At 38.1% G+C, this 18,717-nt stretch overlaps 1 protein-coding gene across 1 annotated transcript in view; it reads right to left on the bottom strand.

Annotated features, from left to right (window-relative positions):
• The window catches only part of INPP4B (inositol polyphosphate-4-phosphatase, type II, 105kDa), a 325,870-nt gene that overhangs the window by 123,018 nt on the left and 184,135 nt on the right, over positions 1-18,717 (bottom strand). The window contains 2 exon segments of the mRNA XM_009328759.1: positions 2,876-2,955; positions 6,289-6,339. Coding sequence (XP_009327034.1) covers positions 2,876-2,955; positions 6,289-6,339 — 131 coding nt within the window.

The raw sequence follows: 18,717 nt of genomic DNA, 5'->3' as shown, positions 1-18,717 counted from the left end.
ACTTAAAATGTAAATCAACTAAAAAAAAAGTCAGTATTAAATACTAAAATAGCAATCAGTATACCTAACTCTCATTTACAAAGAAAAAAGGATGTATGCTTGCTTTTTTTTTTTTAAATTGGATACATTGCAACTTACAGTCAATATTATTAAGAAATATTCTGCTACTAAATATCGCTTTTGTTTTATTCAATAGCCCATTTTATCCTGTTCATGATCACAACCCTATGAGAAAGCTGGAAGCAAGTGGCATTGCACTACCATTGCAAAATGAAACACTCGTATCTACAGAAGGCATTTCTGTTTTTATAAATTTCATATTGGAAACTGCAATCCCAAGTCTCTAGTAACTAAATTCCTCTGCCAACATCAGTTGTATACACTGTCAGCATCAAAGCAATTCTACAAATGGACTTGTTCAGGTTTTGATGATTAGATATAGGTGCACACATCTACAGTAAACACTCAGCCATCAGTTTAGGGCACCTTTATAGAGAAGAAAGGACAATCAAAATAAAAACTTCTTTTGCAGAGGTTTTGTAACTTGTGTCCCTAATCACTATTAAGGTACAATGTGGAAAGGGAAAAAGTAGAGCACAGTTTGTCAACAGTAAGGAATTGTAGATGTATGCCAGCCCTCCACAAAATAACTGAGAAAAATACAGAACATTCCTTTAAAAACACTTTTATATTGTTACATTGTACCTCAGAAACATGATTACAAGACATAAAAACTGAAAAAAGCAGTGAAAAAGTAACCAGATTCTATAATTACGCCAATATTTACAGGGCACACCACAGACCTATTTCTGGATCCTTAAATCTCTACTTCAGATCTAACAAAGGAGTATCTCAATCACAGGCACTCCCTGGTAAACTCCCATCCAAAGTATATCAACAAGAATTAAATAGAATTGCATGCTCTGGCAAGGCCCTCGGTATATCCCCTATCCTCCTGAGGGGTACTAATATAACAGGGCAATTAGAGGAAAGCAAATTTAGATTACTAGACTGCTCTGGTTAAACTGCCATTGAAGACGTGTGAATAATTTCTACTGATTTTGTGCTGCTGAATAGCCATAATCAGGAAACAATCCCACATTTAAAAGGTTAGGATTTTTTTCTTTAAAAAAAAAAAAATCCAACCAACTAAAATCTACCATTTAATGTATCTGCAAATTAATGTGAATTGGTTTAATATTTGTCTTCTAGTGTTAGCTGCACAAAGAGGACATACAAGACTAAAAATATTAATTAAAAGCAAATCTGAAAAGGCGTAGAGGTTCAGCTGAAACTAACCTGGCAGTCTGTCATCTATTGCTTATTAATTATCCATCTGAACTTTGTTTACAAATCAGATGGGTTAGATACAAAATATTTATTCCTTTCAAAGTTTCCTGAAACTTTACATTCTGTCAATTATTATGGCACCTGTCAGAGGCATTCTTTCAGATCAAGTTTTCAATATGTCAACCAGAGAGACAAAGTTTGTCCCGAAGAACTTGAGACAACTTGAAATTCTGTAAGAACAGACTCCTACAAACACTTAAGTTGGTATTTGTTTACCTAGCCATACAATTCTGTAGTCTAGTCAGTTCATATTTTATCTGATTGGTTTTGTTTGTTAGAAAACAAAGTTATCTGCTTGTTAGGCATGGCATTTTCTGTGTTTGGGAGAAATTAAAATCAAGGCATTTTGTTAACTTTGCCCTCTAAACTACACACACGTATGCCACTACTATTGTTATAATAGGAAGGCAGTAATAAAACCAAAATACTTCAAGAAATTTCTGTTTCAAAAAAAAAAAAAAAAAAAGCAGCGTCCTTGACATAGTGACAGTACCACATCACTGAATGGGTCGTAATTTGGGCCTTCAGCCAAATCAAGGCTGGCCTCACGTGCACAGGATAAAAAATGTAACACAACTTTTCTACAGCACCTATGTACAATATACCAGGCAGAACATATAGCAGTGTCTCAGTTTTCCTAGTCACAGCTTCTTTCCTCCCAAAGTTTTGCCTATGTAGAAACATGGTGAGTTTGGGTAGTTGCTTTGTGAAGCTTACCTGTACCTACCCAGTAATCCCAAATAAGCCTCCATCGTGCTTGCAAAAATCAGCTCAACAAAATCCCTGCACTATATAAAGTCCAATGAATTCTTTCTGAAAATCACCACCTAAAAGGTTTCCCCTAACCTTCAAAAAGTTCTGATTTGTATCTCGATTCATCTTAAGCCATGCAAGTCAGTAGCAGGGGTGAAAAGTAAATTTTTTTCTTCGGTGCACAGCTTTAAGAAATATCTGTTCAGCCCAGCCCTAGTTTTTGAACACTGGCTCTGACTCTCCTGCAGCTCTGTACCCCGTGTCACTAATCAGAGTTGTACAACCCCCCCCAACTGCCATTTGAGTTTGGCCGCATGTAACAATGAGTTTAGGAGACTGCAACCGATTCCACATGAGAGAAGCCTCGAGTCATTAGGTCCACCATCTTTAAATATGCCTAGTAACCAAACCAGCAAACTGTTAATTCTTTAGACTACACACATCAAACGAAACTGAAAACCTTATGCTGCTTTCTAAAGGAAACTTTGAAAGAACATCCCCTATTTCAAGTTCCCTGCAACTCTTCCATAGATTATCATACCAATAAATTACTAACCTTTTCTAATCTGACACATGGCAAGCTCCAGCTTAAAGAATCGGTACTTCATTTTGATATTCCATTTTGACTTTGTGCACGGTAGAAATAGAAGCACTTCAAGTTAACATCTACTATACCTGAAGTAATAGGGGGTTTCAAACACAGTCAAGCAGCAATCATCAAATGCCACGGGATATTAATTCAACATGGTTTACAACAGAGGAAAACACTTACCTGAGGGTAAGGGTCAACTGTTGCTCCTTTGACTTTACCAAGTCTCCTACTCTAAAAGTTGTACAGCCCAGGAAGCTTCGCTACAAAACAAAGCAGAAAGAAAAGATAACATCTCTATTAATTTTTGAAGTTTTAATTGTTACTTTTTTTGGTCTCACACTTGGAAATCTTTCTTTGGGACCTAGAAAAATATTTCATTCCAATAGACTAGTTTGACACACTATCCGGTAGACATTTTTAATGCATCTGTAGCATGATTATCAGTAAATTGTTAAACTCCGGTTTTATGGGCAGGAACCTCTCTCTTTTTCATTGAGAACAGTCTGACAACCTGACAAAATACAGGTTGTAAAATGTACAGCCACAGGAAAATTTTCATTCAGTACAAGCGTTTGCATTTTGGATCTTGTTTCTCTATTTCTCATTTCTAGTTTTCAGTGTTTTATCAAAGTTGTTCTTGCTATGGTTTTTCCTCAAGCCTTAGGCACTACCATCTATGTATTCCAAATATGAGTATATCTGCTAAGAAGGTATTTTTACATTGAGTTCAGCGCAAGTTTATTAATATAAATGTTGTATTCCTCAGGTTTATGGCAGTGTTTGTAAGTACTTGTTTCCTTTATTTCCATTGTAAGGTGGACTTATTCATTGCAGTACAAGTGCAGAGAAATGTGCTAATGAAACTAGACTGTCTGAAGTTAAATTCAGCTACACCACTATATCTTTTCCTTCTATCAAAATCACCTTCACATATCATCAAGAAAATAGTGCAAAGAGGAAAACAAATTCATCTTCTTTTGCTTTTTGGTTATTTTTTTACCCTCTGACCATATCCCACTGCACATTGCTCAAAATCTCATTTGGTCAACCTGGCCAACAGTAGTATTCTGGCCCTGGGAACAATGGGAAAGAAAATAACAGGCTACAGCTGTCTTCTATCCATTTATCTTTCAAATATACAACTAATATCACTTGTTCTGAATAAATTATAATGAGATAAGATTACATTGAATTTTTGCAAGAAAACAAACAATAAGAAGTACACAAAGTTTGTTTTTACTACATTATACTAATTTTATTCTACTGTTGGAATGGTAAAGTAAAATTCCAGGGTAAATTATACATGCTTTTGGATATACAAATTCAAGAAGAATCAAGTTGCTCTGAGTCAACACAGGCTGCATGCAGACAGCAACTTTCCCCTTCAGGGAAAAAGAAGAGAATTTGTTGCTACCGAGAACCTCTGGTAAAAAAAAAAAACAAACCTGCAGCCTGCTTTCTTTCAGGAAGACCAGCTGGATTATTTCGAGTATTTGAACACTAACAATAAAGCTCTACACCAAGATGTGTTTTCTTGCGTATAAAATGTACAGTTCAAATCACAATTCTCAATTTAGGTAAGCACCAACACTGGTCTCCAATTTGGTAAATTAAGTCATCAGTTATGGCACAGGCTTAGATTTCCTGTGCTTTGGTTGGCACTTAAGCAGCAAAGGAAAAAGATGCAAGCTGAGAGTCTAGGGAAGGCTGGGAAAACAGTGGATTTGGGAAGTGCTGAACAGGAAGGAAGAAAGAAAAAAAAGCCTATAGGAAATCTACAGAGAAAAGTACCGCAGCCGTACAGGCAAAGATCGTGGTTAGTTTTCACTGCCAAAATGAAACATGTACTTTTACAAGAGATACGTCCAGGTGTGACACACGGTGATGCACAGCCTTGCTAGAGTGAACACACAGATAGATCTGTCTTCCTTTAGATCAGTCAACATGACAGTGTTTCTTCACTAAAACTCTATGGTGGCACGGTTATCTCAGATTAGTTATCTTCTTACAAGAGCATAACCTTCTTAGTACAATGAGAACACATTCCGCAGCACAACATCGATATAGCAGCCTTTATTCTAGCATTTCATGGCATTTGAGCGCTTGTATTTGCAACCTAACCATTTGGAAAGAGGGAGAGGGATATTTGGAATGAAACTGATATAGCTTGGGTCACTTGGGGCTTCTTTCTGCAGCACAGTAGAACTATATATCCCTTTAAGAAGCCTAAATTGGAATCTTCGTATGATCAGGGCTAAGAAGCAATTACACTGCTCTCTTACACAATCTAGGAGCTTTGGTCATTGTACCCACTAACCATCTCCGAATGTCATATCTAGTTCTCCGGGGTCATGAAGTTAAAGGTGAATAATTTTATGGGTGTAAAAAAATCTACTTATTTGTCTGTTTCATATTTTTATGCTTATTTAGAAAAAAAATTTATTTACCTGACAGTGCAATTAGGAGTTATATGCAAAATTAAATGAAATTGTGAATGATCCCATGACCCAAATGAAGAGAGTTATGCTAATGTTCAAGGGGTCTAATTTCAAACAATGCTGGAGAATACTTTTTCCATACTGATTTAGATACAAATAGTCTACCCTGGGCCTGAACTGGCAGTCTACAAACCAATCTAACTTTGCACATGTGACTTGGAGAGGCTTGAAAAGTAGGCTTTAAACAGAACTGCTGCTGTAATGCTAATTACAGAGTAATGTTCCTCTGTAATTTTGCTAGTGGGGTACTTACGATTATAAATCTTAAGATACGTGCCTTGAGTAGTTTGATGAATAATCTCAGCTAGCCAAAGAGAAAAGTCTCTATAATAGCTATACGAAAAGTTGAAACACACTGATTATTTCACTAAGACTGAACTTGCTGCCAAGCTGAAGTCCTGGAAACTAAGCCAAGGAAGCCCTGGTAATGCAGGAAAGTCAACACCTTAGGCTAAAAATTTAAAAATCCAGTTATATTCAGACATAGGTCTGATAACTGCACCAGATGGTGTTTGGTCTTTTATTCAGCTCTAGCAGGACCAACATTTCCCACCCCCATGAGGTGTCCACATTATTTGGGAGGTTCTAGCCTTCTCAGACCCAGAAATGACATCCCAATACTTTTGCAAAAAGTTCTACAGACCTACACAGAAGAATAAGTCCTCCATATGTCATCAGTGTAATTTCTTAAAGTGAACCCAAAGGCAACTCCTACAGCAGAACTTTTTATACTCTGCACATGAAAACCAGAAAGCGACAGGCCAGGCTCGTTGAGACAATGCGACTCCAAGCTCTCAATCTCATCCAGATTGCTTGTACAGCAGCAGCAGGAAGTCTAGATAGTTGTGCTTGCCTCAACATAACTTCAGTTCAAAAAGGATTTTCAAGAAATATGTGAATGGGATTACATCAATCACTGAGACTACTACTCCTGCCTTGATTTTTTCATTCATTTAACCCAACTTCTGTTATTAAGAAAGCTTGCCAGCTCCTGTTTAGCAGTTCGGCAGAACACCATTGTCCTTCATTGGGTGTCTGTGTCTGCTGATGAGGTGAAGAAAAAAAAAAAATTGATTAATGAAAAAAATTGCTTACTCCAACATCTGCTCTTGGCTCCTTGTGATCAGGTAGGACACTGGTGCGGACCTGAGAGAGGAAGAAAGAAAAAAAAAAAGACAAATGAAACATTACTTTTTTGTTGTTACTTTCCAATAAGAACGAGAGAAGTGCTCATGCATTTTTTCCCCTCATACTTTCTACGTTTTGGAGATAAATTTAAAGGGAGGTATATACGTATACATAATTTAATAACAATTAATTAATAATTTAAGCACAATATATTCTGGTTCCGGTGGAGAAAGTCTCTCACCACTACCCATTTATCATTCTGAACTTTCCCAGTTCTCTAAAGGGAGAAAGGCTGTGCTCAGTTGTTCTTTTCCTAAAATCAGACTCTTTGGCTCTAACTTGAATGCCAGAATTCTTCATCTAGAGTCGTTATCTGGAAACAAAATTTTCAACCACAAATTAAAGGACACAGTACATTAAAAAGTATTTTCTCCAAATAAGTACTTGCCTTTGCAGGCTGATCTGCAACAGGCATGTATGGCCCTGTCTCCTCCTACCACTTCCCAAGCATCTTTGAGGTGACAGGTATTTGTAGGCATTCATAGAAGGAAAGTCCCTGTATTCTCCCCTACATGGGACCTCCAGTTGTCCCTGCATTTTCTGCAGGGTGGAGCTGCCATTGTACACAACTACTTTCATTTCACAAGAACAAATAGGGGACAACCTGACTTCCTCTTACTTCTGCATTTCCCAAAATCCAGTACATGTTTGGGGGTGGTGGGGGGGTGGATTTAGTGTCATATAATTTTATTGTTGAATGTTGGTTGAGAACAGTGAACTGACTAAACAGTAAAAATGGGATAGAAAAAGCATAAGAAAACCTCTGTAACACCGCGCTAACATGGTCTGCCTGAGCCAAAACAGTCCATTGGATTAGCTTGCTGGTAAAAGGATGCCAGCTTCAGCAGCACACAAGGGAGGCATGTACTGAGCACTCACATCTGTTCGATTACCTAGCCTAATAACAGATATCCATTTACAGCACGACCCCCCAAGGACAAATTTTTGGCTTGATTTCAAAGTCAAATTCAAACTCATTTTGCAAATCTGTCAACAAAAGACTCGTTTTGTCCCATGCCCTCAAATGTGTGCCTCAATTCTTTTATTCTCGCTGCAGCTTACTATACAAAAAGAAAACGCTCCCTTAAAGATAATTTTACTTCTCTGTATCCTAAATACAACATGTTGTTAGAAAGGGCCAACCAAAAATCTACCACAGAGATATGACAAAGTAGAACCATAGCTTTTCTCAGTCAGCTCTTATCCCTTGATTCTCTACAGTGAGAACAATTTTTTTTCCACAAAAGCCTGAAGATAGTAAAAAGTGCTATAATTAATTTAATGAGGGCCAGCATACTTTAGAAATCTGTGGGAGTCCTCATTTGGATGCAATTTTACATTTGGATTTTTTCCACTAATATAACATTAGCAACTCCGAGGCATTTAGCTTTCTACAGAACACTAGTACAAAATTTTCAACACAAAATTCGTATCTAAAATTTATCTGTAAATACTTCAAGGCACAAATGAAAATAAGATTACTGATATTTCCTTGTTGGTGACACGTGTCTTACCCTTTTGGGGGCTGGGGAAACTGGGGAAATAACTTACAGCAGATCCGTTTCTCAAAAGAAAGAAGGGGTATCAATGCCAGGCCAAAAATTCTATGCCATTTTAAGATACTAAAAAGCTGTTCTATATGTTAGCCTCAAAAAGGTAACATCTGGCCCAACCTGGAAGTGAGGTATTTCCATTTTCTAATTATTATGGATATTTATTCAAGAAACACAAATAATTTAAGAATGAACCTTCCTCTTTATCGCTGATTTATAGGAAGATGCATTTGTAACCCAGAAGCAGTTCAGCAAGTATTTTAAAACACGTGTAATTGTTTTGGCATGATACTAAGGTGTGCTTTAAAGCAAGAGGAAGCCCAAGTAACTTTTATGCTTAATGAAATCAATGGAATCAAACATACACTTAGAATCATAGGATATTCATGCTTTCTTTTGCTGGATAAAGTCTCGGTTCAGAAGAACTTATTTCTGTTTTTCTGACGCAGCAGAGAAGTGGAAAGTGATATCAAAACCTGACAAACCTACAGTATAAGAGCCTTCCATATAACAAAATCACATTTTGTAATTCCAAATGCAGTTAAATAAGGAAAAAATTTCTGTTGCTTGTTTGCAGTTCCAAGCTAAATTTCATTAGTGTCACAATGAAAGGAGGAGAAGTATCCACAAACTTCAGTTTTCAGTTCTAAAATACTTTTCGGTTCAGCTACATGGTTTTTTGTTTGTTTTCATTTGGTTTTAGCCACTTTATAACCAGCAGTCATACAGCCAACTGTACATAAATACTGCGTTTGGTGGGACTGGCATTAGACCGTGCCTCTCTTCTCTCTGAAATATATTTCTTTTGAAAGGAAACTGGGTTTTTTGATCCAAGTGTGTGCAAATTTTTTTTTATTAAGAAACAGTTTTAAAATACTCATTAAAAAGAGAAGTCATATGTGTATGTAAATACATATATTGGGAGCTATACTTTCATGTTGTCTGTTGGTTGAGTTCCCAAACATACTCAAACTCTCAGAATACTGCAATTATCAGAGTCCCATTATGAGACATCCACATAGGCGGCCCAGGCAAGCGTCATTACAAACACAAAGTCAGACAGCTCGTAACAACATATAAAACATAAGAAACAACTCGGCTCTAGTCCCAATCCACAAAATGAAAGAGGATCCGTTATTCTGTTAGAATCTCAGTTTTCTCATTACTTGCTCTAGGTTTTCCTGAGCAAAATGCAAACCTCTGAACGGTGAGTTTATTCAGAATTGGGGTAAGACTGAACTTCCCTGGAATACCACACATTACAGCCTTACCTTCCCAGACAAGAGCTGTTTGAAGAGATCAAAAAAGTAAGCAAGAAAGACAGCTTGTAACCTAGGTCAAATGCAAAATGTTGGTGATGAGTATTCATTCCAGTGATTTAGTCTGTAAAATAACACAGCTATCTTGTATACACCACAGCCTGTCGTACCAGGAAGAACACTAGTGCACTAGAGTGGATACTCATGATACATTTAATTTTCTTTAAGTCGCATCTAGAACAACATGCAACGAGTAGCTATCCTTATACTTCCTACTGCATTTATCACAGATATACCTAAGTGTCAAATTTCTCTAGGCATAAATGCTAAATTCAGCTTTAATTAACTGTTCTTTAGTGTAAGGCAGCTTTATACGATTAAAAAGAACGCTTCTTTCAGTCATTCATGGCAGTCTAAGCCACATCCACACACACTGTCAAAGTTCAGAAGACTGAATCATTATCATTACTGAAACTTTTGTGCCTGCCCTTAATTAAAGCCTTTGCATTTCAGTTTATGATTAAAGGCCATGTTCGGAAGGCACTTACGTTTTGCAAAGAAATAATGCTAGATCCTTTTCTCAGTTACTCTAGATTTACCTCATCAAATCACCAGTGGCTTCCAATGACTTCCCAGCACTTATTGCTGTTGGCTGCTCAGATGGACTATTCTGTCACCGCTGTTATATGCTCCTGGCATCTCACAACAGCTAGGTACACACCACATCGGGCAAAGCATAGGGTAAGAGAGACTACTGAAAGTAGTCATTGAAAAATTGAGTTACACTCTCAATATAGCACCTTCCAGGAAGGCATTCACAATTTCACTCCCTCAGTATAACCCTGGCAGTGGTATAAGAACACAACACGTGCAGACAATTTTACCTTTACGTTACCTGGAGGTGCTCTAGGACAGTGACCATCTGCACCTTTCTTTCCCCCACAAGCCCTTTTGCACAGAAAGCAAGCGCTGAACTCTGCTAACACAACCACAGAACTCCACAGACAGCTGCTATGGACAGCCAGTCCCCATCCTCACCACCGCCGCCTGCCTGCCAGCCATGCCTCACCACCCACCGGGGTCGGGGAGTAACTGTATTTCTTGTCTCTTTTCAGTCAAAGAAGTTGTAGCTTCACGTACGTGTGCTGGATGAGCTGAAAATGCTGAAATTGTTACTAAGTTCTACAACAATATCGATCAGCTTTTATAGGATAGATCCCATTCCAGTACATGCAGCAAATTCATTTTCAAAAGAAGATATTGACAAGACACTGTACATTCACCAGCTATTTATTTTCATCATATAGATTAACAATTTGCTAAATAGTTCAATCAACATCGCGTAGTCAGCAAAGTAAAACACTTCCATCAATACTTTGTTGGATACCTGCTTATTGGATGGAGGACACTGCTAATACAGTCATTTTCCAACCTTTAGTGCGTAATTATTTCTAAGAGTCCATATAAAGCAATAAAGAAAATCTTTTCCCAATAGGCACGCATGTGATAGTGCAGGGTTTACAGTTCCAATGGAAAAGTTGCTATGCAGAGAAACTAACAAATATTAAAATTGAATTAAAAATAAAAACAAGTAAAGGGAACATATGCTATATCAACTTTACTGCAACACTTTTGCAGTGGTATAATACATATTATGTTTATTATCTATTAATAAAATATAAAATAAAAATTATATAATAATTTATATAAACATTTCTATGCCCCTATTATTTGCTGTATACCAAGTGACAGTTTCAGCTGTTTATTTATCTGAAAGGGTCAAATAGAAGGGCAGGCGTATCTGCATATGGTTGGATACTTTTTATAGGCAGCGTTTGATCGTGACTCTCTTGCAGAGTGTGGAGTCAGAATCATTCATTTGTGCAGCACTGAGACTATGTACTACCTCTAGGCACACTTTTCAAGAAGTAATATGAGGATAATAGAAAATACAAACTTCTCAGTCTCTAAGAATCATCATAAACTGCTTTTCTTTCAAACTTCTCTATGAGGGAATATCTTTCTCTACTCTGTATTGGCTGCATCTTTGTGTGCTTTCTAGAGAAGAGTACCAACACGTGGTACAAGATAAGCATTATGAGATCCCCCCCGAGTAAAGACTGAGGTTAACAGAATTTAACAGCTGATGTAGGTGCATAACTAGGTGTATGAATAACGAGCAGAAAAACACAAAAGCCTTGAGTATTTGCTTACAAATAGAGTTTTGTTTGTTTATTTTTACAGCTTGGGCATATGATCAGAATTGCCTTCAAAAAACTGAAATCCACAGTCCAGAAATACCAGATGACTTAGGAACTCTCTCTGTATTGAGTGCATCACAGAAAACATGCCAACTCTGCAACATCCAAGTGGAAGCTGGAATAGACCAAGTGACAGAAAAATGTATACGTTATGAGTGGTTTGGGACATGCTACAGGGAGTCAGATCAGATCCACCAAGGTTTATTAACTCAGCATAATTGCCAGCCGTACCTGAGCTGTACTACCTCGCACTGCGCCTCTACGCAAAACGATACCGACCGCATCCAAACAACGGCCCACTGTAGCTCGGGTTCCAGGAGGAGGTTACCGCTTGGGCACAGGGCCCGACTCGGCATGGCTCAGAGCTTCAGCTGCTGACACTCAGTCTGCGAATTACCAAACACAGCTAAGGACTGCCTGCACTGAAGATGTGCTAGGAGGAAAAGAGGCAGCTCCTGTTAGCGCTATGTCCCCCACAAAGCGCTAAGATCACATACACAGCTTCTTCCCCGGTATGCTCCAAAACTGAAATACGCAAAGCTGAAAATTACACATTTGAAACACGGTTACAGCCACCTCCCTATAGCTAGGTCTATTCTCTTCCACAGCTATTCATGTCATAAATAACTGATCCTTGAAGGCAAAGTCCTAAGTTTGATTTATCTCTTGGAGTCAACGTAAATATGAAAAAGCTGTCATATCTATCCATATAAATCTAAATAATCTTTAATAAGTTTTCAGTGTATGCAATGAAAAAATGGAAGAAACTGTATATTTACCTTGTTAATGTAGTACACAGCATGAGCACTAGATTCAATTTTTTTAACCTATTTGAAACAGCTTTTTTCCACTGAGAAAGATCTGTCAACTGTAAGGTTATGTGAGAGATTAAAAATGACAAAGAAAAATGGTCTTTATAAATTAGAGATAATTAATATTTGAGTCTTAGCATCATTAAAAATAGATGCTCTTCTGCTACTAGTAATTAATTTGCTCTTTATTGAAACTTGGGGTACAGATACTCTGCCAGTATCAGTTGCTGCAGCACACTGCTTTTCAGGGAGAAGAAAAAGCCATGAATTGCTGCACTCGGTTAACTCTCAGCTAAGAGTTAATGCAGACCTATGCTGCAAAGCATTCTTGTTTTGCATGATGAGATCATCATCACTCCCCTTGTGAACAGCTGCTAGCAAAAGATGACCTTTGCCCTGTGGTTTCAGTGCAGACAGTTTGCGCCCATGAAAACACACCTACAAGCGATGGTTCAAGCATTGCAGGGGGCTGAAATGCCATCCGTTCTCAGCTGCAACGCATCTAGCCATGACAGGGAAGCGACACAGCAGTCACCCGCTCAGAGTCCCTCATAGCGATAAGTGCTGACTGACAGAGGCAGCATCGCATTGTGGTTTGGTTGGTTGCTTATTAGTCAACCTTTTTCTTTTTAAAGGTCAAGTCTTTGCAATCATTATAATGACCGCTGGTAGCGAAATAATGAAATACAGGCTTTCTCCTCCATCTCTCAGTTCTTTTGAGCAAAGCCCCACCATGTGAAGAAACATTCTGTAGTCTTATATAGGTACTGAATATTCTAGGCATTTTGTCAGTTATAATTTTTATATAATATAACATCATGTTTGAAGTCCTTAGTCATTACAATCAGCCAGTAGGCCGGCTGCTCTTTCCCCCCGCCACCATAATTTCTGGGAATCACCCCTTTAAAGTCTGTTGCATACTGGGAACAATCAGCAAAATCTGGAGTAAAAATCCCCTTCAAAGTGCTTGTGATGCCTGCTCGCTTTCACTGTGAAATAAAAGTCACAGAAGGTAAATCCTAGTTTCTGTCAGCAAGCTGCTGATGCAGCATTCCTAAGCTTTTTTGGCTATTCATTTATATGGGCAAGCCAACAAGGAGTTGTTACTTGCTCAAATCCAAATACCTCAGGCTGGTTATTACAATTCCACTATCCACAGATCACTGAGACAGACTCCACAATCCAAAAAAAAGCAGCAGTTATCTGCAGCCAGGAAAACCCAGATGTTCTGACAAATTACATCCCAAAGAATACTCGCTCCAGAATGATTAAGAAAATAGGATGTAGAAATACATATATAGGCTTTTCTCTCACACTTTTTCTCCTCCCCCCCGCCACCTAGCTGCGCATATTGCTTGAGCAAAACGTGACTGATCTGGCAATCTCTCAGTCTGTCTGTTTGAGCATCTTGCTCCCCTGAAGCAGCAGACTATAACCCAAGTGTTCAAGCTGGAATTTCAGGGAAAAATGCCTTCCTAGAATGAAAGTATTCAGCACTGCTCACAGGGCCTGAGGCAGCTGGGGGGAAGTCTCATTTCCATATGAGTATCAGAGAACATGTGCCAAAAAACCATGCTAGAGAAGCCAAGGAAAGAACTTGTACTCTAACCACTTATTTCAGGGGACACTTGAGAGGATACAAGCCAAGGGTGGTGAAAAGCACATACAGTTGTCTGAGGAATGGCAAGTCAACAGTCTCACTTCAGTATAGGATGCACAACGTAAATTAAGGCAAATATTGCTGGACCAATCAGATGATGAGCTCAACAGCAATATAAAATTACCAGAACACAATCTTCTGCATCAAAACTTGAGTAAGAATTGCACTATGACTGAATATCTTGACAAAATGAATTGAAATTCCCATTTTTTCTTTACTGAATAAACAGTCTATTTTTGAGTATGCTAAAATGTGCATTTCATAATTTGTATCTATTGCCATAAAAATCGCATTAAGTTCTTCAGAAATCTTACTATAAATTAAACATGACACCATTTACACTGATGAGCCAGTTACTTACAAAAAACAAAGTTTACATTTGCATCTAGTATAGGTATTTCCAAAACTCCCTGTTCCTCAACAGCTTGCAACATTTACTCAAACAGCAGAAGGTTATTCACATATTAAACACAAGAAAAATCTTGCTGCCTTAAACAAGTCCAGATCTTTCAATATTCTATACAAAATACCCCTCAGTCTTCTGACTCATGGGAGTAGCTGAAAACGAGAACTCAGAATTTAAAACCCTCCGCAGCTGGAGCAGTCGTGTTCCCAGTACACACCCTCCACCTAAGTTCCCTCTGGAAGCTGATATTATCCCTCTGCCAATATCTGAATGCATCGCCTGCTGGGGGCCTTAAGTTCAGTATTTTGAATGAGTTATTTTTATGTCAGGTACAGAACTAACCAACTGTCAGCTCCCATAGAAGCAGAAAATTGTCATAAGATTACCCAAAAAAGAAGTTAAAGGTTTTATCCCTCTCTCCCTTTTTTTAAGGTAACTTTTTTAACATGAGTTTTTAAATTTTAAAGTGAACATTTTAGAGCAATTCTGCCCAGCCAGTCAGTCTCAACCTTCTTCATTTCCCACTGGGTGTCTCCCTCAGGGAATTCCAGCAGTGGAGTTTCCCTGCAGTTACTGCTACACACAGCTGCAGCAGTAGCACCACCAGGAAGAACTTTTGTGGAGACTTAAAATGAATAACATCATTTCCCTAAGGTCTGTGCCATGTTTACAAGCAGCGCCCATCCGTCAGTATTCCGGAGATGTTGAGAGAAGCACAGAAAGCTGCTTCAGCTCTACTGCATGAGAGAATATACACGTAGAGTACACACTTGCTGACTAACCCCACTCCCCTCAAAAGCTGTCATAAAGTTTGAAAAGCAATCAAGAGCCTGACATTTTAATACAAAGAAGTATTAGCAACACAGGGCTGTAAGAACCTCCAGATCATTTGTTTCAATATTCTACTGTCACAGACACCACATAATAAAACCCCCTTCACAAATTTTTGAACTACACCTTGAAATTATTTTAATTTCTTCTCCCACCCTTCTGAGTGGAAGGTCATTCCAAAAAATGATTGCTATAATAGTTCAGAGCAATTTTCTAATCTGCAGCCCAGCATTATTCATGGAGAGTTTTACTCATTTGCTCTTCTGCCAACATGGTCTTTTAGCTAAGTAATTTTTTTTCTGCTCCTCATACTGGTCTCCTGATATATTCATAAGAAAGGAATCATATGCCCTCTCGTACTTCATTTTGTTAGGATAATAAGCCAAGCTTTTCCAATACACTGCCATACAACACGCTCTCTATTCCCAGATCACCCTCTCTGTTCCAGTCCTAATTCACCTTTCTTGAACACGACTGATCACATTACTGACAGCTTTCCAGAAAAGGCCTAACTTGTGTATATTGAACGTCGTTCCCTGGATTCATCTGGGAATCCCGTTTGCCTCTCTCCACTGCATTAGATCCGGTGCTCAGTCACACTTCGATCAACTAATTTACCTGTGTTGTCCTTCATGTAGTTTGTTTCCGATGCATGAAGTCTTAGTTCATCCAAACTGTTCACGTTAGTAGAAAATATAGGGTCATGTACTTGGAGATTACTGTTTTTCATCCCATTTCTATTATGCCAGACTGAGTGCCTTGAAGCAGCTCCTTGGATAAAGAATCCTCTCAGCTGGCAAACCCTGTTCCCTTAGGAGATCGGCAGCTTTCTGCACACACCAAATTTTTCTCTAGTAAGTGGAAGCTTGAAGGAATCTCACGTATATTTCCAGAAAAGCAGGCAAAATCAGATTTATCAATAAGGATTTTTCTTTTGTTCTTATGACGGTTTGTGATAATGTTTAAAAAGTAGTGGAGGTTAAGGTCTGGTGGCGGTATTACCTAATGGATGGTAATTCACTTCTGGTTTGGGGAACTCTGGGTAAAGTTGCTCATCAGATTGACTGTGATAGAAGGCATAAATATAGGTTAGACAGATGAGAGGGAATACATAATTTTTTGGGGGGGGCTTGCTATGAGCTCTGTTTTCTTTGCTTTAGTAGACAGGACCCATCTATTAATAAAAGTCCATTTTAGCAAGCTTATAGCTTTACTTCCCTACATAATGGCCCTTCCAACCTGTAGAACTGCAGTACTCTCATGAGAACGACTATTGCGTCCAGGGCTCCCGCATGCTTTGTCCGCATTGCTAACAATCCACGCTTGAGGGGAGCAAGGAATTTTCTCACAGAAACCTCCGGAAGGTCCTGGGAAAATAAACATTCCCAACTATCCAGATATAAACATTTCCAAAACTATCCACAAAGAAAAGATGTACAAATTCATTTTTTCATTTGAGAAAGCATTTTGTTCTTGGACTAAAACAGTTAAACCTGCATAACTGGAATTAAGTTCTTAAGTATATAAACACCCAAACAAATAACCTACTTGTCAGTCACCTTTAAACAAACAGTCAATCTTTGATAGTGCTCTGACCTTTGCACAATCCCTCTCTCTTCTGAGATGAGAAACTGAAAGGGGGTTTGTTTATTTATTTATTAAATAAATTCACCGCTGGCTTCAGAAGTGATTTCAAGACAGATGTCTCATCTCTCTCAAAATCTAAATTAGTTTCTGCTTTAAAGGCAAGAAGTAGGTATCACTGGAAGCAGGTATCACTGTGGGTCTATTTTACTCTGCAGCAACCTAAACGTAGTTTTGTACCTACAAGACAAGGCAAAAAGCAGCCATCACACAGTTCCTTTCCTTCTCAAAACAAAGTTGTAACAGAGACAAGTTTATGTTAAGAGTATTTTATTGTTTTATCAGTGAAATTATATTCATAGTCACTTCCATCTAAAATGTACATGATTTTGATCTCAAAACCATTTTACAGAAAGACCGGTTTTCCTCACCTGAGTATGTGTCACTGTGCTTAATTGCCATATTAAGATAAACCCTTCTTTTTCCCCTACTACATTGTCAATTTTTTTTTTTTTTTAAAGCATAACTGCAAACTGCAAGACACAGTAATCCTTCCTTACGAGCATGATCAAGGTCTTGCAGAGATCTTAGTTAAAACCAAAGAAGCTATGAGCACCCTACTTTCAGACTGATAAGTAGGGTCAGGAAAGTTGACTACTTTCATGGCTGCCTGTAGTAAGTAATTAAATTCCTATTCTTATGAATCACAAAGTGTGAATAAAGACATTAGGTAAATATTTTAAAGTAATTATTTGTTTCTTTTAGAATTTATATACTGATGATGCAAAAAGATCCTAAGGCTCAGAGTAAACACCAAATGTATTTAAAAACATTCACTACTTAAAAAAACTAAAATAGATTAACTTTTTCTAAAACTGAAAAGTGATAATTTTCCAGGATTGTTTCAACCATGCTTTATAAGCAAATAAACAGAAAATATTAGGAACAGTATTCTTAGCAAAGATGTTTAGGTCTGAAATCTGACCATGCTTCTATTTCTAGAAGTCAATTATATTCTGTCTTGCTTTTATCTTGCAGCTTCTTATTTTGAAATTCAGCAAGATAATGTTTTCTGGGAAAGACAGTATCTGTTATTAGACGAGCTGATACGAGATGGAAAGAAACGGACAACTATTTTTGGCACATGAAGTCTCCAGGAACTCAAGAAAGCTTGCGCTCCTGAAAAGTTGTTTGTTTCCTCCATCATATCTGCTTGTCTAACAAAAACCTACCTACTCAGGATCTATAGACCCTCAGACCACCCCCAAATTGTCATAAGTTATGTAAGAAAACAGACACTCTCTCTGCGATCTTTCATGATGTTTCAAGGCCAAGCCACCTCCATTCTAGCCCACCAGACATATTTTCTGTGAGATATCCAAACACCAGCCACAACACTACAGCTTATCAAATGAAGTTGCCACAACCAGGAGACAGGAAAGTTACAGCGCAAACTCTGGTGACAGCTTTCCCCCCTTTCATATTTTACATGCTGCTCTTTCACTTCTGAAGCACAGTACAATTTTTCACTATCACATCCTTTGTTGCTTCCAACAACGCCCTGCTAAGATGACAGCGCTTGCTGACTCACCCTTTACTTCCTCAGCAAATGACATGAAATACTGTAGGGTGCAGAAATTTAAAGTCAGTATCATATCTCAGGATACATACAAATTGACACCAGGAATGGGAATTGGAAATTTCAGAAAGCATGTATTTCAATGCCACTCAACAGAAACTCCAGTTTTAAAAAACACTCTGTCAGTAAACGCCCTTAGCCAGGCTTCTTCCAAAACCAGTCAACTCATTAGAAGTCGAGTTAGTTTGGAGACAAGATTCTATTTAATTTGGGTCCAGGTCTAGGTAAACTAGCTTATGGAAGATACCTGCATTTTAAATCATCAGCAGTTCTCAGAGAGATGAAAATTAATATTAGAAATTCACTAGAAAGTCAGCTTACAACAAGAGTA

Source organism: Pygoscelis adeliae, unplaced genomic scaffold (genome assembly GCF_000699105.1).
Source record: "Pygoscelis adeliae isolate BGI_AS28 unplaced genomic scaffold, ASM69910v1 Scaffold66, whole genome shotgun sequence".
NCBI lineage: Eukaryota > Metazoa > Chordata > Aves > Sphenisciformes > Spheniscidae > Pygoscelis > Pygoscelis adeliae.
Note: the sequence above shows the minus strand (reverse complement) of the source record. Positions and strands in the feature narration are given on the sequence as shown.